Raw genomic sequence first — 18,930 nt, 5'->3', positions numbered from 1 at the left:
GGGAGGGCTAGGGGCATCAGGTCACAGGTACAGTCGCCACCATGGCACTGGGATACACCTGCTTCTGGGGTGGAGCATGTCACAGCAGGGTGTGGAGCAAACTCTGGATCCTGCAGGGTGGGGAGCACTATGCCCCTCTCTCTGCTGCACGGGTGGTCAGGTGGAAATGACACAGGAAACACAGATCGGGGTATTCCCTGAGGTTTAATTACAGGCAGGTGTGTCTCAGCCCTGGTCCAGGGCCCTGAAAAACCCAGGTGTCTAAGCTGCCAGCCTCAATCCCCTCTCTTGCCAGGCTGTGGGGATTGAGGCAACTAAGCAGCCAGTGTTCATTCCCCCTGCCTTAGAGGAGACTCAGGACCCCAGTAGTCAGCATCAGTGCTCTCTTGACATGTAGGGATCTGGTCACGTGGAGTCTGTCTCTTATTGCCAAGCTGTAGGACCTAGGCATTTGGGCGGGTGGCATCAGTCCCTTGGCCAAGCCATGGGACCCAGGTGTCCAGGCAGGTGGTATCAAAAGGCAGCATCCCCCACCAGGTACTGCAGAATATGGGTAGCCAGCGGGCGCAGGGCAAAGGTGGGAACCTCGGGCGCCAGTAGCAGGAAAAGCTGATGCGGGGGCGCCTGGGCAGCGTAGGCCTTGTACCCAGCACTGACCACATAGCAGTGCTGGGCACTATGTGAACCCCCACCTAGGGGCAGCTCCAGTGGGGGCACTGCAGGAACAGAGGGAAGGGGGGTGCTTAGGAGGTACCTGCCCAGTAGTGCCCAGCAGAACTAGAATCGGTGCTAGGGTCCCTGGTTGGAGAGGCTTGGGGGCCAGCTCCTGCACTCACCTGGGCTCCCCTCACAGGGAAAGTAATGTGAGACTACCAGGGCATAGAAGGCCCTCAAGACAGAAGCACAACTCCCCAGGGGCAGTGCAGGGCCTGTGAGGAAAAGGCAGGGAGGAGGAGGTGGGTGAGGGCAGAGTGGTAGGCACTGCCCTGGCACTGCTGCAGCACATTTTGGGGGCATCAGGAAGTCAGGGTTTGTGGGGGCAGGACCTACCCTCTGCCTGAACCCCTCTGGGCAGCACTGCACTCAGACTCCGCTTCTGCTCGCGGTTGATCAGCAGGAAACTGAGGGAGGAGATGTAGTGAGATGGGGTGGGGGGCAGCTAGCCAGGGGTGCTGATGCCCCTGCCCAATGTCCCATTCGCCCTCCCCTGACTTACGCCAGGACTCCAGGGTGCAGTGGGACACTGGGGGGACATGCACATGCCCGCAGAGGCTCCAGCAGGGGCTTCCAGAACCGTGGCACTAGCTGAAACGCAGAGATAGGCAGGCTAATGGTGCCAGTGTTCTTTCTCCCCCCCCCCCTCAGCGCCTTAGCTGGGGCTTCTGTGCAGGCTTTGTGGGGGGGTACCATGCTGTCCCCCCTGGCACCCACCTCAGTCTTCACAGCCTCCAGCGAGGGGCTGGGCCCACACAGGAGGCAGATGTCCAAGCCGGGCAGCAGCTGGAAGGTAAGGAGACGGTGGGGGACCTAGGGGGGGAGGGGGAGGCATAGGCATGGTTATGTCTACTCCCTACTTTCCACCCCTTGCAGCCTTGAGCCCCTCCCCATGGGCTCTCACCATGGGGCTGCCCTGGGGCAGGTAGACAGGGTAGTCCCGGGTAGTGCTGGGAAGTAGTGAGCCCACGAGCCAGGCCAGCAGATTCACCTCCTGGGGGGCCAGCTGCCACCAGGGTTCAGTGGCCACTGCCACACGGCCGCCCACCAGCAGGCAGCCAAAGCGGCTCTCTGCTGCCCGTGTGAAAGCAGTCAGGCATTCCTGGAAGAGGGGGGTTAGGAGGAGGAGGGGTCAAGGCAGGGCAGCTCCTTCCTTGTCCTGGTCCCAGTAGTAGTTGCCCCTCCCCTGGATCCTCACTTGCTCCAGCATCCCAGCCTTCTGCTCATTCCTGTTTGTCCCTACTCCCGTGCCTGTGGGCCAGGGCACCAAGGTCCCTCCAGGGGATAAAAGTAGGGCGTGGGCCACCGTGGAGCTCTCACCTGCAGGATGGTGCTACAGGGCACAAGCACACACTCCACACAGTGCGTCAGGTCCCCAATGCGCTCCCCAGGCATCAGGAAGCTGTCAATGAGCTTGTAGCAGGCCTGGTTGTAGGTGGGGGGAAGGGTGGAGTAGGGCTCAGCCCCACACCAGCTCAGGGCAGGGGCATATGGCCCTGTTGCCCCACCCCACGTCCAGGGCAGTTGGGGCATCCTGCTCTGCCCTTCCATCACTTACCCTCAGGTCCTTTTTAAGGCGCTCCACATTGCGGATATTCGCCAACTCCTCCAGGCCCAGCACCAGCACCTGGAACCAGGCCCCAAGCCCATCAGCCTGACACACTGAGGGGCTGGGGCGCAGGGCTGAACCAGGGCAGCTGTGTGAGGATACAGCTCTGCGTGTGTACATATACATATGCGCACACATGCCTAGGGTCCTCTAAGGGAAGATGGGGAATGTGGGTACACTTCCTGGCCCCCCCCCCTCCCCCTCAGCCCTCTAGGGACCCTTTGTGTAGAGGGGTCATATGACAGCACCCCCCTCTGGAAGGATAGGGATGGGGGCTGGATGTTAGAGCAGGAAGGTGGGGTATGGGGGAAGGAGGGTTGCTCCATGGACTTTGCTGGGGGAAGGAAAGGGATAGGGGCATAGAATGGGGGCGGGGAGGCTTACCATGGCACTGAACACATTGTCCAGGAGTCGGCTGAGGGTGAAGTCACTAGCACCTTCCTCTGATGACATCACAATGAGGGTGATGCTGGAAAAGCCAAGGGGGGGGGTAATGGCCCTGTCCAGCACCATAGCCCTTCAGGGCCAGCCCCAAATGGACCCCCTGCCCTACCTGGAGCCCTGCTCCCCTCCCTCAGGCTAAACACCTGCCCCCTTCCTGCCAGACTCGCTCCCCCCTCCAGCTCGACCTGTGGTCCCCTCCCTCTCCCCCAGGCCAGGCCCCACCTGTTATGAAAGGCCCTCCACAGCACGCGGGTGCCCTCCGTGCGGGCGGCTGTCAGCGCCACGTCCAGGTTAGAGCCAAACATGTGGACGCCGTTCAGGGAGCCGATCACGGAGAAGGGGAGCTGGGGGCGGGGGCGGGAAGTCAGTGGGGTCCCGGGGGTGGTGGTGGTGAAGGGATCCAGGACTAAGCTCTCTGCCCAGAGCCAAGGGGGAACCCAGGCGTCCGCCCCCCTCAGCTGTGGAGGGGGGGGGGTGGCCGGATGGGACTAGGGCACCTGGGTTCTCTCCCAGCCCTGGGAGGGGAGTGGGGGCTGGGAGCCGGGTCACCTGGGTTCTCTCCAGGAGGGGCGGGGCGCGCTGAAGCCAGGGCGCCTGGCTTCTGCCCAAGCCGCGGACGGGGCTGGGGCCAGGACTCGCGGGTCCCAGCCGAGGGGGGGGGAGGGAGTGCTGAACCGCGCGGGACCCGATGCAGCCCGAGGCAGGCATGACTGATCGGGGGGTGGACGCCTGCGTTCTCTCGGGGCCGGCCCGACCTGGTGCCGTGTGGGGGCGCCGCGGTAGAAGAGCGGGACGCCGCTGGTGGCTGCCAGGCAGAGCAGAGAGACGGGGCTGCCGCCAGGCTCCGCCATCACCACCCTTTCAGCCTTCTGCAGCCATTTTGCCCGCGCGGGGCACACTGGGGAAGCCGCGCAATTACTATGGAGACCGGGGGCGGGGCCTAGACCCCCTACACCCGCACGCGGAAGCGAAGAGGAGTACTTCCGGTGGGCGCCGGAAGCGGGTCTCTACGGGGGTAGGCGGGGCCTGCGTGTCCATGGTAAGTCCGCGGGACAGGGGTGCGCCGTAGTGACCCACCGCCCGCCCGCGGGGCGATGGTGGTGCCGGGCCCGGAGGCGGCGGCCTTGGGCGGGCCTGGCGGGATGGTGGCCGACGTGGTATTCGTCATCGAAGGCACGGCCAACCTGGGGCCCTACTTCGAGTCGCTGCGCAAGCACTACCTGCTGCCCGCCATCGAGTGAGTGTCGTGTGTCCGTCTCCCTCCCCCCCCGCCTTGAACTCCGGCTCCGGGCTCTAATGCCAAGCTGGCACTTGTCCTGATGCCCCCCCGCCCTGAACCTAGGCATCCAGGCTCCAGCCCTGCAGTGTCTGGCTCTGTCTGCTCCTCCACCACCCAGCTGGGAGGCCCTAGCCTGCCCTAATTCCCACCCCCCCAGTGAACCAAGGCGTCTAGGCTTTAATGCCAGTCTGTGACTCCTGCAGCCTGCCCCGTGCCTCCCGTAGTGACCCTGGGCATTTGGGCTTTAATCCTTTAACACCTGGCTATGGACCCCCAGCTGCCCCAGTGTCCACCCCCACCAGCTGTGGGACTTCCAGGGGTGCCCCCCCCCCAGTCTACACTGGCAGGGTGAGCCCAAGGATCCAGGCTTTACCCCTTTAATGCTTGGCTGTGCCCACCCAGCCTGCCAGAATGACCATGCCCCTGCCCCCCCAGTGCTCAGACTCACCATTGCTCCCAATTGGGTAAACAGTATCCCATCTTAACCCTTCAATGCCTGGTTATGCCCCCCATCCCTGACACCCATCTATGGGCACCACCCCAAAAACTCCCAGCTGTAAGACCTCCCCCCTCTTTGCCCCATAGCTTGCCCAGATGCCCGGATACCATGCCTGTCCTGCCTTATTTAATGCCCAGTGATGTGTCGGCCCCCGCCCCCCCACCTGGCTCCAGCCCCAATCGGATTAACACATCTAACAACTTCTCTATGCCCCTTCATCTCTGTCCTGGCATGTGGCTACTTCTCCCCGCCAGTCTTCCATCTCTGCTCCCCCACCCTGATGCCTACTTATGGATCCCCCCAGCCTTCACTTGATATCCAGGTCTCACCTCCCTGACCCTGATGCCTAGATATGTACCCCTGGTCCCCAGCACCTGGCTACAGCCTCCTCTCTCTCCTCTTAGTGCCTAGCTGTGTCCCCTCATCACTTTCCCAGCTCCAGTCGTTCCCCCCCCCCCCGATGCCAAGGTATGGGACCCCCTAGCCTACTCCCAGTGCCCAGGCCTTCACCTCCCTGTCACCTGGATGTGTTATCCCCAATGGTTCCCAACACTCAGCTACAGCCCCCTGCCCCCTCCAGTGCTTAGGTGTGACCCCTCTTCTCTACTACAGCTCCCAGCTACAGTTCCTCCCCTCCACGATGCCCAGCTATGGGACCCTCCCTCCAATTTATCCTTGATACCCAGCACGCCCCCCTAAATGTCTGGCCCCAAGTGCCCCACCCTGCTGTCCCTGTTCTCATCCATGACAGCCAGGCACTGTTGATACCAGCTGGGCACCTCCATCAGTGGAAGCAGCTGGTCTGTCTCCCCAGCACAGCTCCATCCAAGCAGAATGAGGCCTGCTCGCTACTTGAATGGGAAGCCTCCAGATACGGTGGGAGGGGGAGAGAGCAGCTCTGTCCCCTTCACTGTTCCACCTGTTCTGTGTCTGTCAATTGGATCATAGCTGCCTTTTCTTACCTCTCCTGAGCCACCCCAGCCCCCAGCAGTCCCACCCCCTTCCTGGCACCCTCCCACCTGTGCCCTAACAACCCCCCTCCCCCCACAGGAACAGCCCGGTTCAGTTGCCCCACATATTCCTGCCCTGCTCCATCTCTCCTCCAGCCCCGCTGCCCCCTTCCCTATTTCAGCTCTGATAGCTTTTTCCTCTTGTCACAGGTATTTTAATGGTGGTCCACCAGCTGAGACAGACTTTGGGGGAGATGTGAGTAGGCAGCACAACATTGCCTGGAGAAGGGGGAATTTTATGGCCCAACAGTGTCATTCTGGGGGCAACTGTCGGGCAATCCCATGCGTGTGTCCTGCCCCACCTCCCGGCCCGCCTCTGGCAAACTGTCATGAAGGGTGGGATGAGCACCCTGGATCCCTCCATGTCCTGGGTGTGTGCATGGTATCACTTGTGGGTGCAGGAGTGGCCCTCCTGGTGTCCCAGCACCCCCTGCCAAGGGAGGGCATTTGGGGGGTACCTGGCATCTCCAGGCAGTGGGGTTGGAAAGCTGGTCAGGGATGTACCACAAGCTGGTCTTTCACAAGGGAGGTCAGGGTAGGATGTTCAATTTGCTGGTCATGCCTTAGGCAGGGACGTACCACTTATGGGCAGTTCCCAGGGGGATGGGGTGGAGTGTACCACTAGGGGGGCAGGGGTGGTTCATACCACATGTGTGTCATTCCTGGTGCAGGTGCCCTTTGAAATCTTCATGTTCTCCTGTTCACAGCAGGTTGTGAGCATGCAGGGTGCCCCTACTCACTTTGGGGGTTCCTTGGATAGTACTGTGGGGGGCACGTTATACCCTGCTCCCCTGAGGGTAAGGATACGGGTGGGACAGGATGAACTGTGGGGTGCTCCTCAAACTCTACCCCACCCCCATCTTTCCATAGAGGTGGAAGGGGCTTGAGGGGCCATGGAGATGCCCCTTCGTGGGACACTGGTCTCCAGTGGGTTGGTGGGCCAGGATGTGGTGCAGTAGCCCAGTCATACCTCACATGCTGGCAACTGATTCCTCTTGTCCCTGAATGCCTGGGTCCTCTACAGAGCCTGAGGTGTAGTTGGAACCTTGGGCTAATGTGGGACAACCAGGGTGGGGCCCAAGCAGGGAGGAGGTGAGGAAGGCGGGGCCCATCTCCTGTTACTGGTGTCCCTGGCTGTCTAGGGGCAGGGCAAGCCCCAGGCCCTCTCCTACCCCAAGAGCACCTGTGCAGAGGGCCAGGCTTGGCAGCAGCAGGAAGAACATGGGTCAGCCAGGGACAGTGGCAGTGGTGGGTCTCTTCCCCCCTGTCCCCTCCCATTCCCCCCTCCCAGCATGGTTTGCCACCTGGTTAAGGAAGGAAGGGGAGTGCCAACAGTTAGGGTGGGGTTAGAATTTAACCTGCTTCAAGGGCTCAAAAATGTTCCTGGCATCTGCTGCATCACAATATACTGCCTGGCAAGTGTGGGGGGAAGTTTTATCCCACTCCTTTCCTCCCCCCAACACTATCAGTTACATTCCCTGCACCTCCCCTTTGAAATTCCTAGGTTCACCTATGACAGTGGGATCCCTTGGGGAGTGTAGGGGCTGAGGGGAGTGCCGGGGGCTCCTGATGTGACCGGGCTCCTGATATGCCTTACCCCTTCTGTCTGCCAGTATGGGGGTACCCAGTACAGCCTGGTAGTCTTCAACACTGTGGACTGTGCCCCAGAGTCATACGTGCAGTGCCATGCCCCAACCAGCAGCGCCTATGAGTTCGTCACCTGGCTTGATAGCATCCAGTGAGTTGTGGGGGTGCTGTGGTAAAGCAGGTAATTCTGGGTTTGCAGAGCAGATGGAGTGGACTGTAGGGTGTAGACCCCAAGATAGGGGGTGAGTTGGAGCCTCCCAGTTCTTGAAGAATGGGAGGCAGGGACATGAAAGCTGGGAAACCCTGGACTCCTGGGTTCTGTCCCAGCTCTGAGAAAGGAAAGGGTCTGGGAGCAAGGATGCCTGGGTGAGGGGAGTGGAATATGGTGGGTAAGATTAAGGGGCTGGGAGCTAGGATGTTTGGGTTCTAGCTAGGTTCTGGGTGAAGGGGTCTGTCTGGTGGATTAGATCAGGGGGTCTGAGCCAGGACACATGGGTTCTATCCCAGCCTTGGGAAGATACAGGTTCCCTCCAGTGAGTCAAGCCCCATCACTGAGCCCCCTGTCTCCTTCCCCTCCCAGGTTCGTGGGCGGGGGCGGGGAGAGCTGCAGCCTCATTGCTGAGGGCCTCAGCACCGCCCTGCAGCTCTTCGATGACTTCAAGAAGATGAGGGAGCAGATGTGAGTGTCGGGGCTGGGTATGGGGGGCAGCAGAGGTCCCATATAGGTGGCCATGGCTTCAGAGTGGCCAAAGGGGGGTAGGCATTGGACCCCAGGGTCTCAGATGTGCAGTTCCCATTGCCGACAGGAAGACAGTTTCCCAGCATGCCTCATCCCTGGGACTGGAGCATGGCATGCTATGATGCATAGTCTCCATCAGTTGGTCAACCCTGCCCAGTGGATTCTGTCCTTCTATCTCTCCCCCTTGATGCAGAGGCCAGACCCACAAGGTTTGCATCCTGATCTGCAACTCGCCCCCCTACCTGCTGCCGGCTGTGGAGAGCACCACCTACTCTGGCTACACCACCGAGAACCTGGTGCAGAAGATTGGAGAGGTGAGCCTCAATGCCTGGTTTCTCTCCCACCTGTGGGAGGAGAGTGGGATCAGGTGGGTGAGAGCAGGGGAGCTGGGAACCAGGATAACTGGGTTGTTTCCCAACTCTGTCATACCAGTCAACATATTTGGGGCCAGGAAGGAATTTTATCCCCCAGTCAGATTGGTGTGGACTATGGGCAGCATTGGGGTTTGGGAGATTTCCCTTCCACTATAACCTCAGGCATGGCCTCTACCTGGGATCTCTTGAGCATATATTAACAACCTTGCAGCAGTGGGAAGTTGGCTGCCATGGTTCCCCCCACTTTACCTGTGGAAGGTTTGGTGATGTCTTGTCATGTCAGGGTTGACAGTAGCTTCACTAAGAGTTTAGATTATGGATTTTTACAGAATGATTTGGGTAGGGATGATCCTGCCTGAGGCAGGGAGTTGGATTAGATCAGCAGTTCTCAATGTTTTTCCTACTGGGACCCATTTGCCAAGATCAGTGGTTTGTCCCGACCCACAGACCCCTGGCCCTGCCAGTACATGACCCACAGCCCCCCGCTTCCCCTGCCCTGCCTCAGGACCCAGCCACCTTCCCCCAGTGCTGGCAGGCACCTGCACACCCGTCCCCTCCACACACACACACACACACGCATGCACGTGCACACGTACGTATGCACACACGGCCCCCCCAACAATCCCCAAGCCCTGACCCTCCAACCTCCTCCCCCCCCCCCCCCCCCCCCATTTACCTTCATTTGGCTTCTGGGGCTGCTCCCACAACCCTGCCTGGCTGCATGCTGGCCACATCCCCAGCAGGCACTTGCAGGCTGGAATGCTGCGAAAGCATGAATTTCCCCTTGCAGGCTGGAACACTGCCATCCTCCAAGGGGAAACCTGAACTTCTGTGCATTTTTCTGGCACAAGCTCGTGATCCTTAGAAATATTCTTGCAACCCACTTTTGGGTTGCAACCCATGGGTTGACAAACACTGGATTAGATGACGTGTGGAGGTCCCTTCCAGCCCTGCTTTTCTGATTCTATGAGCAGGGTCTGGCAGGCAAGAGCAGTGGGGGACTGGGAGCCAGGACACCTGGGTTCCTCCCAGCTCTGGGAAGGGAAGAGGTTCTGGAGTGTTCAAGCAGAGCAGGAAACTGGGAGCCCAGACTCCTGGGTTCTGTTTTCTGGCTCCAGGCCCTTGCTCACGCCCTCCTCCTCTTCACAGCGTGGAATCCACTTCTCCATCGTTTCCCCCCGAAAGCTTCCAGCACTGCGCATGCTTTTTGAGAAGGCCGTGCCTGCTGGCATGATGGAGGCCCAGCCCAAGGACTACAGCCAGGACCCCAGGCACATGATCCTCATCCGTGGCATGGCACTGCCAGGTATAGGGTTGAGGAGGGCACTGGGGCTGTCCCCAGTTTGCCTTGGGTGGGCAGAGGTCTTGAGGCCACCCATACAGGACCATATGGGGCCAGAGGTCACACTAAGGTCTTGGGGTCAGGAGCTAAAGGTCACACTGGGTCATGAGGTTGCCCATACAACACCATATGGGCTCTCCCTACCTGGATCAGGGGTCACACTAGGGTCATAGGATATGAAGTGGGGTGCCCCAGGGGTAAGTTCTGGGACTAGTTTTGTTCAATGTCTTCATCAGTGACCTGGACGATGGCATAGAGTGCACGCTCAGCAAGTTTTCCAGATGACACCAAGCTGGGGAGAGTAGTAGATACCCCTGGTTGACAACCCCTGTTCTAGTGTATGTGTACCCCAGGAAATAGTTGGGCCAGTCCTAAGGGGTATGTGCAGGCTGCCTCCTAGGGCCAGAGCAGGGCGAGAACAGTGGCACCCCTCTGGGGGTGGGGAAGCTTGCACACGTTGGCTGCTACCACCACACACCAGCCTGGTGAGCTTCCCCGCCCCACAGAGGGGCATCAGTGAGCTTGCCCGCCCCGCCCCAGCCCTGCTCCTGGGAGGCAGCGGCACTCCATCCCACCTGCCTGTGTGCTATCCCTGCCTCCCTGCTCCTTGTCTGGCCGCATGCTACCCCCCACCCTCAGCATTTGGCCATGTGCTCCCCGCCACTCGGCATCCGCTGCCAGGGTTACTTAGACTAAAAAAGGTTGAAACCCCTGCACTAGAGGGTAAGGCTAGGATTCAGTGACGTAGACAAATTAGAGGATTTGGACCTAAAGGAATCTTATAAAGTTCAACAAGGACAAGAGCAAAGTCCTGCACTTAGGTTTGAACAGTCCCATGCACCAGTGCAGGCTGGGGCTGACTGACTGGGCAGCTCTGCAGAAAAGGATGTGGGGGTTACAGTGGACAATAAGCTGAATATGAACCAGCAATGTGCCTTTGTTGCCAAGAAGGCTAATGGCATACTGGGCTGCATTGGTAGGTGTGTTGCCAGTAGGTCAATGGAAGTGATTGTTTCCCTCTATTCAGCACTAGTGAGGCCACATCTGGAGTACTGTGTTCAGTTTTGGGCCCCCCGCTACAGAAAGGATGTGGACAAATTGGAGGGAGTCCAGCGGAGGGCAACAAAAATGGTGAGGGGGCTGGGGGACATCACTTATGAAGAAAGACTGAAGGAACTGGGCTTATTTAGTCTAGAGCAGAGGTTCTCAAACTGGTCTGCAGACCACCGCTGGTCCACGAGCTCCATTCATGTGGTCGGCTGAAAGTTTGCGGAACAATCAAGAATATCTGTATTTGTAAGGTACAACTCATATATTAATATCAGTAGTCTTGTGCTTTGATTTGTAGAACAAAAAAAAGTTTGTGGTCCGCCAAGACCCTTAACAATTTTCAAGTGGTCCATGAAAAAAAAAAAGTTTGAAAACCACTGGTTTAGAGAAAAGGAGACTGAGAGGTTCAAAAGAGGATGGAGTTAGACTGTTCTCGGTGGTGGCAGATGACAGAACAAGGAGCAATGGTCTGAAGTTGCAGCAAGAGAAGTTTAGGTCAGATATTCAAAAGAATGTTCTCACTAGGAGGGTAGTAAAACACTGGAACAGGTTACCCAGAGAGGTGGTGAAAGCTCCATCCTTGGAGGTTTTCAAAACCTAGCTAAACAAAGTTTTGGCTGGGATGATCTAGTTGGGGACAGTCCTGCTTTGAGCAGGGGGTTGGACTAGATGACCTACTGAGGTCCCTTCCAACCCTAACTTTCTATGATTCTACCATTGACATCATAGATTCTGTTGGGTTCTGAGATCATCCTGGTGTGGAGGCCAGATTCAGTGTAACTTCTCCCTGCAGGGTTCAGAGGTCATGCTGGGGTCACAGACTCCACTACTTTGGAGGCCAGGGGTCATAGTGGAGTCAGCCCTAGTGTGGAGACAGGGTCACAGATCTGCCCAGCTTTCCCTGTGCCCCCAGGAGGCTCCAAGGTGGTCTGGGTTTGGAGGGAGCTGTGGACTGACCCCTTCTACCTGCTGACCTCTCCCTTCTCCTTCTAGTAGGTGGGAGCGCAGCCTCCAACACCATCCAGCCCAAGCAGGTTGTTCCCCAGCCACAGCTCCCCACAGCGCCCCCCCAGCTGCCACCCGCTCCCCCACAGCCTCTGCCGTCTGCTTCGCAGTCCTACCAGGTATGTCAGCACCCACCAGGGCTGGGGGAGGAGGGACATCCCAGCTCCTGGCCCCCTCTCCCATCTTACCCTACTCTGCCCCATAGGTAACCCCAACCAACTCCCTCAATGCCGCCCAGGCTGCTGCACAGTCTGCAGTAGAGGCTGCCAAAAACCAGAAAGCTGGTATCACACGCTGTGAGTACCCCCCTAGAGTGGGAAGGGAGAGGTGTTCTGGGGTAGGGAGGATCCTGGGAACTGACAGCAAGGAGGTTTTCCTGGGGTAGAAAGGAGAGAGTGGGGTGGGGTGCCTGAATGGTCATGGGGAGCCCAATGTGTGTAGGGAGGGGGTGAAGATCTGGACATGGGTGTGGTGTCCATCTACACACAGTCTTCAATAAAGTGATCCAAACCCCAGGCTTGGGTAAGAGCACTGCCACACTGGCTGAGAGTGACTCACTGTTTTGAACATAAAGCAAAACTAAGGATTAGTTGCCTTCAGTAGATTTAAGAAATGAAGTTGGGTTTCAGTTTCCATGTGCACACTCAAAGCATTGTGCACTGTGGGAGGTCTGGGAACTGATGCAGGGGTGGAACTGGGAAGGGTCCCCAGGTGGGATGAAGTTGGCAGTGGGAAAGGGGCAAAGCCCTGGCATGTAGGGGCTGGGCATGCCAGGCTGGGGATCAGGGAGGATAAAGGGTCTTGGGGTGGGCTGGGGGAGCCCTGGAGGATTCTGGGAAGGGGTCCTAGAAAGAGTTGGAGGTCCTGACAAAGTGGGGTGTCTTGGATGTGGGGGGGGGATGTGGGGTGTGGGGTCCTATCTGCCTTCCCCATTCATCCCTCCGCTTTTGCCCCACAGTCCCCATGCCAACGGCCTTCACCCAAGGACCTGCCCAACCCCTCCCTGCTGGCTCCGTGCCCCCCATGGCCCCCAAGATGCCACCATCTTCCCAGCCCAGCCTCGTCTCCACTGTCACCTCCAGCTCCGGCCTGCTGCCCCAGCCACCTGGGCAGCCCCCTCCTCAGCCCAGCGCCCCAACTATGGTAGGTACAGTCCCCTCAGGGAGCTCAGGGGCTTTTCTCCACTAGGGAGTGCCAGCTCTGCTCCAGCCCCAGGGAAGGGGCTCAGGCTGGGGTCTTCCCCTCCAGTGGGAGGGCACTGGCAGGGCCTGTCTAGGCCAGACATGACTGTGCTGTCTTGTCCACCCACAGCCTAGCAGTGTGGCCCCCAGTGGGGTGAGTGTGGCCCAACCAGCAGCCTCCCAGATTGGAGCTGCCCAGCTGCCTGGGGCCCAGCAGACAGTCGCCAGCAAGGTGGTGGCCTGGAGTGGCGTTTTGGAGTGGCAGGAGGTGAGTGTACAGCCTGGGAGAGGGCCGAGGAAGGAGCCTGGTGCCAGCACCTCTGACTCTCCCCCTCCCTCATATGTCTGTCCAACCTTCTATCTGCCTGCAGAAGCCCAAGCCAGCCTCTGTGGACTCCAGCACCAAGCTGACCCGCTCACTGCCCTGCCAGGTGTTTGTCAATCCTGGGGAGAACCTGTAAGTGTTCCTCTATCCATGTCTGTACATCCAGAAGTGGCTCTGACAGACAGATCTCATTTGGGGGGGGAAGGGGACACAGTCATTGGGGCTGGGAGGGCTGTACTTTGACTGGGTGGGGTTGAAGGTCTGGGGGTGGGGTTACCAAGTGGGACAAGTGTGGGGTTATGGAGATATCAGGGTTTAGGGGATGGGGCGAGTGGAAAGGGGTAGAAGCCATACAGTAAGTGGTAGCAGGGCTGCGGCATGAGGGTACTGGGGAAGGGAGGTCCTTTCTCTCACTAACTGCCACCCTCCCGACTGTTACCAGGAAAACAGACCAGTGGCCCCAGAAGCTTATCATGCAGCTAATCCCACAGCAGTTGCTGGTAAGTCCTGGGGAGATTGAGATGGGGATGGAGAAGGCAGCCTCCTGTTGTTGTGGGAGCCAGGCATCGGTGGGGTCACCTGAAGGTGTTCAGGAAGAGGCTGGACAGCCCTTGGTCAGGGATGATTTATGTGTAACTATGTCCATATTTTACTATGGGGATTTCCCAGGTTTCTGGGCTTTGCTGGTTGCCCCCTCCAACTTTCTGCTACACATGTCAGGGTGTTTTTAAGCCTTTCCTGCCTAGTCAGATTGTTGTAGACTGGGGATGGGGGGTTTGCCTTCCTCTGGTGGGGGGTTGTAGCCTCTACCTGGGATCTCAAGTGTGTATTAACACCCTTCTACAGCGGCAGCATGTTGACTGCTGTGGTCCCTGCTTTACTTGTGGCAGGTTCAGCTGTGATGTTTTGTGTTGTGTCAGGGCTGACGGATGTTTTACAAAGAGTTTAGATGATGGATTTGTAGGGGATGGTTTGGCTAGGGCTGATCCTGCCTGAGGCAGGGGGTTGGACTAGATGTGACCTCTGCAGGTCCCTTCCAACCTGACTGCTCTGTGATTCAAACTGTGCTGATGAACACTTGGGGTGGCAGGGGGCACTGATGGGGGGGGTACATGCCTGTTGAATGATGCCTGCACACAGGAGGTACATGACCCAGCACTGTTCCTTCTCCCCCATCTCTGCTTTCTTGGGTATGTTTTGGGTGGGGAGAGGGGGGCAAGCCAAGGCATGGCACTAACTCCCTGCCCTCCTCACAGACCACACTGGGGCCCCTCTTCCGAAACTCGCGCATGGTGCAGTTCAACTTCACCAACAAGGACCTGGAGTCTCTCAAGGGGCTGTATCGCATCATGGGCAATGGCTTCGTAAGAGACTGATCTCTACCCCCTCCCCCCTTGCCTCCCAGTTATGCCCCATCTTGGCCCCTTCCCCACCCAGGGTACCTCCTGTTCCCTATCTCCTCCCCTTCCCCTCCCCCAGCCCATATGGGACCTCAGGCCATAGCTTTGTAAGTGTGTGACCCTCCTCCCCTAAAACTTTTTCATGCAGCATCTATTGCAGAGAGATGTGTGAACACACATCTCAGTTCCTCCTCACCCCAGTGCCTGCTGTCCCCACTGACCCTGGGGTCTGGCCCCAGGATCTATAGGGCCCCAAGGAGTTGTCCCCTGCCCCCTTCTGGGGCAGGATGTTTTGAAGGTACAAGAGACCCCTTGCTCAGTGCAGAGATGTGGCTGGCTCAGGTGCGTTGCAGGGCTGTGTACACAGGAACCTCTTGGCTAGTGCCACAATGTAGAGGGTCAGGGTTTGGGAATGTTTCTTGTGGGAGTATGGCAAGGGGCCCTGGGTGAGGAAGGTCTGGCCTAGGGGTGGGATCTCTGATTCCCACCCCACCTCGCAACTCCCTGCAAGCGGTGGTGGGCAGAGCCTATCACAGGAGTAGAGTCTAACCCTGTCCCTATTGCATAAGGGCTCTGAAGCCCCCCTCCTCCCCTAAGCTGTTCTCTAGTGAGGCAGTATCCCTGTGGGGGGCCATGGGCATAATCAGATGTTCCCCCTGCAAGCAGGGTGTATAGGAGAGAGCAGAGCTTATCCTCTAGGTATGGCCCTCCCCCACCTCACAAATGGCCTGACCCTGTGGTAAGAGGGGCCTCCCCCAAGGAGACAGGGCCTCCTCAAGGGGGCAGGACCTCATGTGCCCCCACTTATCTCCCTTGCAGGGGAATGCCTGCACTTTCCCTGCCTGCTCCCTTGCAAAGTGACTTCTTGGAAGGGAGGTGGATGCTATATTTTTGGGGCAGGGCTTATCACAGTGGGCATGGCCTAATCTTCTCCAATACAGGGCAGTAACCACCTTTTGGGTGTGGTCTATTGCTTTGGAGCCGGGCCTATCCCAGAGGTGGGGGTCTAGCTCCAGTGGATGAGGTCTACCTCTCCTGTACAAGACAGCTGTCACCTAGGGGGTGACTTATTCCTTGCAGCCAGGCCTATCTCAGTGGATGGGGCCTGACCCTCTCCTTTGCAGGCTGGTGGCTATCTGGCGGTATGGCCTATTCCGCTGGGGCTGGGACTGTCCTAGTGGGTGGGGCCTCACCCTTTCCCATGCAGGACAGTGGTCAGGTTGGGTTATGACCTATTTCTGAGGTGCACTGCCTGACCCCCTCCGTCTTTCTCATTGGCAGGCGGGCTGCGTGCACTTCCCCCACACCACACCTTGTGAGGTGCGGGTCCTCATGCTCCTGTACTCCTCCAAGAAGAAGATCTTTATGGGGCTGATCCCATACGACCAGAGCGGCTTTGTCAATGGCATCCGCCAGGTCATCACCAATCACAAGCAGGTTCAGCAGCAGAAGATTGAGCAGCAGCGCAGTGTGAGACACCCCTGCCCCTCTTCCCCCCTCAGCCTCCCTCCTCAACCCTCCAGCTTAGGGGGCTTCCCTACCCCTCCATCTTCCACTCTTCTTCATCACTTTTCTCCCCCCCCCACACACAGCAGCTGGGCAGCTCCCAGCCCCTGGGCTCAGCACCAGTGCCCAACACCCAGCCCTTCCTGCCCAAGCAGCCAGGAGCCCTGCCCGTGGCGCAGGGAGTCCAGCAGCAGGTAAGGATGGGGGGCATTCTGCTGAACGTGTGGTGGTGGGGAGGGGGTTGCTGAGTGAAGTGGGGGTGGGTCTTTGGAAGAGCTGTCTTGATGGTGTGGGGTTGGGGGGGTCCTGGGGGTATTTGAGAGAATTCAATAATGGGAGAGCAGCAGCATGAAGGTCAGTGATTCCTTGGTTTGATTGGGGGAGGTGTTACTGACCAGTGTAACCAAATGCTCCCCCCACAAGCTGATCTCTGCCCTTCCCCCCAGATGGCCAGCCAGCAGGTGAGCCCTGGGATGTCCCAGGTGGGCATCATGGATGATCAGCAGCGACAACAGAGTCTGGTGAGTCCCTGCCCAGACTGGGAGGAGGTTGGTGGGGGAACGTGGGGAGTATATTTGGGGGGGGGTGATTACCCCCACGCCCCCCCTGCGTCCCCCTCCTCCCTTCCCCCGCTACAGCCCAGCAGGTCTCTGAGCTGTGGTTGCTGCTCCTTAAGGGGGTCTGGGCTGAACAAGGCTGTGGGAGGATGTCATTCTCCTAAGGGCAGGCAGGGGCTGGTTCCTGAGTAATCTACCCCCTGACCACCTCTTTGCAGCTGCAGCTCCGGGTCCAACAGCAGACAGCAGTTACACAGCAGCCACCACAGGCCCCACCCCAGCCTCAGCCACAGCAGCAACCCACAGCCCCTGCCCCCCCCCAGCCACCCCCAGCACCTGGGGCCCCCCAAGCTGGCCCACAGCCCACACAGGGGGGGGCCTTGCTGAGACCCCAGAACCCCGGTGCCAACCCCCAGCTTCGCAGCCTCCTTCTCAGCCAGCAACCTGTGAGTATCTAAACCTGGGGAGAGGATCCTTGTCCCCCTTGGAACTCTAGGGGATCCCTATAATAGACCTCTGCTCACTCTGAGGGGCCTAGGAGACCCCTTAACCTGCTTTCCCCTCTCCCCTCCAGCTCCAACTCTGGCCTACTTGTGGAGGCCTGCAGACTGCTTGCCAGGCCTGGGGCTTCCCCATACCAGTCCCTGCCCACACTGGGGTGCTCCCAGTATCATTCCCAACTCTAAGGTGTCCTGGCAGCCTCCATCTTCAGCCCCTTAGCCTGGCTATCCATGCCCCACCTCTAGTAGAGGGTGTCCCTGGCTGTGCCCTGACCTAGCCCTGTCAGCATGCTTGGTATGGAGTTGGAGGTTGCCCCCCTGGATCCCTTCCCCATCCACACACAGGCCCAAGTTTCTGTTCGCCCTGGTGGGTGGGGGAGGGATGGGAACATCTGCTTTGGGAGGCAGTGAGGAGGCACTGATATCAGGTCCAGCTGGGAAGGGGGGAGAGCTGCGATGTCTAGTGCCCCTCTCCTATTCCAGTGTGTTTCCCTCCCCCCTGCAGCCCCAGACAGCTGTTCCCCAGTCCCAACAGCCCCTGCATCACCTGCAGCAACCGGGCCAGGGCATGCTGCCCCACCAGTCCATGGGGCAGCCCTTGGGGCAACAGCAGCTCCAGCTGCCTGGGCAGCCTCTCATGCATCAGGGCCCTGGACAGCAGTGGCCAGGACAGATGGCGCCACGGGCACCACTGCCAGGTAAGTGGGCAGGGTGGGCGCATGGACTGGCAAGCCCTGAGTGAGCACCTTCATAATATGCTCCAACCCAGAGACCATTGCATCTTGGTGATTGGTTATACAAGGCCCCCTCACCTGTCCCCAGCATGCCCTGCACCAGAGCCAGTGCTGGATGAGGGGTCCCTGTATAACCAGCCCCCTGGCAGCTGGCTGTATCTTGGTGCCAGGTTCAGGGTCTCAGTATAGCTACCACTGTTGCACCCACCCCAGAGTTGGCTATCTCTTACACTGAGCCCTGTATAATCAGAACTGCAAAACAACCTACCCCAGAGCCAGCTGCATTTCAGCATCAGGGGAGGCAGCCCATATAACCAGCCCCCCCCCGTGTGCCCCACCCCAGAGCCAGCTGCATCTCAGCACTGGGCAAGGGAGCCCTGTACAAATAGCCCAACCCTCACCTGCTTTCTCCCCTCCCCAGGTCAGATGCTGATGAACCCCGGGGCCCGGGGCCCTGTTCCCCAGCCGGGGCTGCAGCAGGTCCAGGCTCCCAGTGTCATGGAGGACGACATCCTCATGGACCTGATATGAGCAGGGTGGGAGTGGCACAGCCCTGCCCTCCCACCCTGTTCCCATGGAGGGGTATGACCCCCCCTCTGCTCCTCTGTACCATAGATTTTTTGCACTTCTCAATAAACCACCTGTTTTTCCCAACCCCAAGGCATTTCTTGATCATATCATCATAGTACTGCCCCTTTCCACAGCCAAGCTGGAACTCAGGAGTCCTGTTTCCTCTCCCACACTGTACCCAGCAATCACATCTGGGAGATTAGAGCAGTAAGGGGGCCTAGGAGCCTGGGTTCTCTCCCATGTCTGAGAGCAGAGTGGAGTCTGATGGGTTACAACAGTGGGAGCTGGGAGCCAGGACACCTGGGTTCTCTTTCTAGGCTGGGAGGCCAGACCCCTACATACTATCCCAGCTCTGGGAGGGGAGTTTAGGGCTGGTGGATTACAGCAGGAGCTGGGAGCCCAGACACCTGGGTTCTATCCCAGCTCTGGAATGGGGAGTGAGGGGCTGGCAGGTTTGAGGCCTGGTATTTTTTGCTCCTGCGCCAAAAGACAAACAGATGGACGC

The 18,930-nt window shown here is 58.8% G+C and overlaps 2 protein-coding genes across 10 annotated transcripts; one reads left to right on the top strand and one right to left on the bottom strand.

The window, feature by feature from the left end:
* Positions 1-185: 185 nt before the first annotated feature.
* On the bottom strand, positions 186-3,679 carry FUZ (fuzzy planar cell polarity protein). Of its 5 annotated transcripts, none has more exons than XM_014609444.3 (11): positions 3,523-3,679; positions 2,990-3,111; positions 2,708-2,792; positions 2,273-2,341; positions 2,035-2,139; positions 1,619-1,816; positions 1,432-1,527; positions 1,217-1,305; positions 1,051-1,121; positions 837-929; positions 186-716 (listed from the first exon to the last, which is right to left on the bottom strand). In XM_014609444.3, exons 1-11 carry the CDS (start codon positions 3,616-3,618, stop codon positions 514-516), a joined length of 1,227 nt encoding a protein of 408 aa, XP_014464930.1. In that variant the 5' UTR covers positions 3,619-3,679; the 3' UTR covers positions 186-513. The 5 variants fall into 5 exon arrangements, with proteins under 5 accessions (XP_014464930.1, XP_019350502.1, XP_019350503.1 ...); XM_019494957.1 differs by having other exon boundaries at positions 3,317-3,615; XM_019494958.1 differs by having other exon boundaries at positions 186-443; positions 3,317-3,615.
* An 84-nt stretch (positions 3,680-3,763) lies between these two features.
* Positions 3,764-18,509, top strand: MED25 (mediator complex subunit 25). 5 transcript variants are annotated; one of them, XM_059728190.1, is made up of 19 exons: positions 3,764-4,004; positions 5,706-5,751; positions 7,169-7,293; positions 7,723-7,821; positions 8,075-8,195; positions 9,405-9,561; positions 11,644-11,771; positions 11,858-11,948; positions 12,611-12,795; positions 12,964-13,101; positions 13,205-13,290; positions 13,601-13,658; positions 14,415-14,522; positions 15,840-16,028; positions 16,151-16,258; positions 16,511-16,585; positions 16,840-17,067; positions 17,627-17,819; positions 18,277-18,509. In XM_059728190.1, the coding sequence occupies exons 1-19, from the start codon at positions 3,862-3,864 to the stop codon at positions 18,384-18,386; spliced, it is 2,388 nt and encodes a 795-aa protein (XP_059584173.1). In that variant the 5' UTR covers positions 3,764-3,861; the 3' UTR covers positions 18,387-18,509. The 5 variants fall into 5 exon arrangements, with proteins under 5 accessions (XP_059584173.1, XP_059584172.1, XP_059584174.1 ...); XM_059728189.1 differs by having other exon boundaries at positions 11,641-11,771; positions 16,154-16,258; XM_059728188.1 differs by having other exon boundaries at positions 3,765-4,004; positions 11,641-11,771.
* Positions 18,510-18,930: the final 421 nt, after the last annotated feature.

Source organism: Alligator mississippiensis, chromosome 5 (genome assembly GCF_030867095.1).
Source record: "Alligator mississippiensis isolate rAllMis1 chromosome 5, rAllMis1, whole genome shotgun sequence".
Classification (NCBI taxonomy): Eukaryota; Metazoa; Chordata; order Crocodylia; family Alligatoridae; genus Alligator; species Alligator mississippiensis.
Note: the sequence above shows the minus strand (reverse complement) of the source record. Positions and strands in the feature narration are given on the sequence as shown.

What these genes read in the sequence shown, in the direction of transcription:
- FUZ (XM_019494957.1), bottom strand. Translation starts at nt 3,475, where the DNA reads ATGCCTGCCTCGGGCTGCATCGGGTCCCGCGCGGTTCAGCACTCCCTC. An exon ending in CCTGTAGCACCATCCTGCAG is followed by an intron (nt 1,817 to 2,034) that starts GTGAGAGCTCCA and finishes CCCCTCTTCCAG; the next exon opens with GAATGCCTGACTGCTTTCAC. An exon ending in CAGAGGGGTTCAGGCAGAGG is followed by an intron (nt 930 to 1,050) that starts GTAGGTCCTGCC and finishes TTTTCCTCACAG; the next exon opens with GCCCTGCACTGCCCCTGGGG.
- MED25 (XM_059728188.1), top strand. Translation starts at nt 3,862, where the DNA reads ATGGTGGTGCCGGGCCCGGAGGCGGCGGCCTTGGGCGGGCCTGGCGGG. An exon ending in GCATCATGGGCAATGGCTTC is followed by an intron (nt 14,523 to 15,839) that starts GTAAGAGACTGA and finishes TCTCATTGGCAG; the next exon opens with GCGGGCTGCGTGCACTTCCC. An exon ending in AGCAGCGACAACAGAGTCTG is followed by an intron (nt 16,586 to 16,839) that starts GTGAGTCCCTGC and finishes ACCTCTTTGCAG; the next exon opens with CTGCAGCTCCGGGTCCAACA.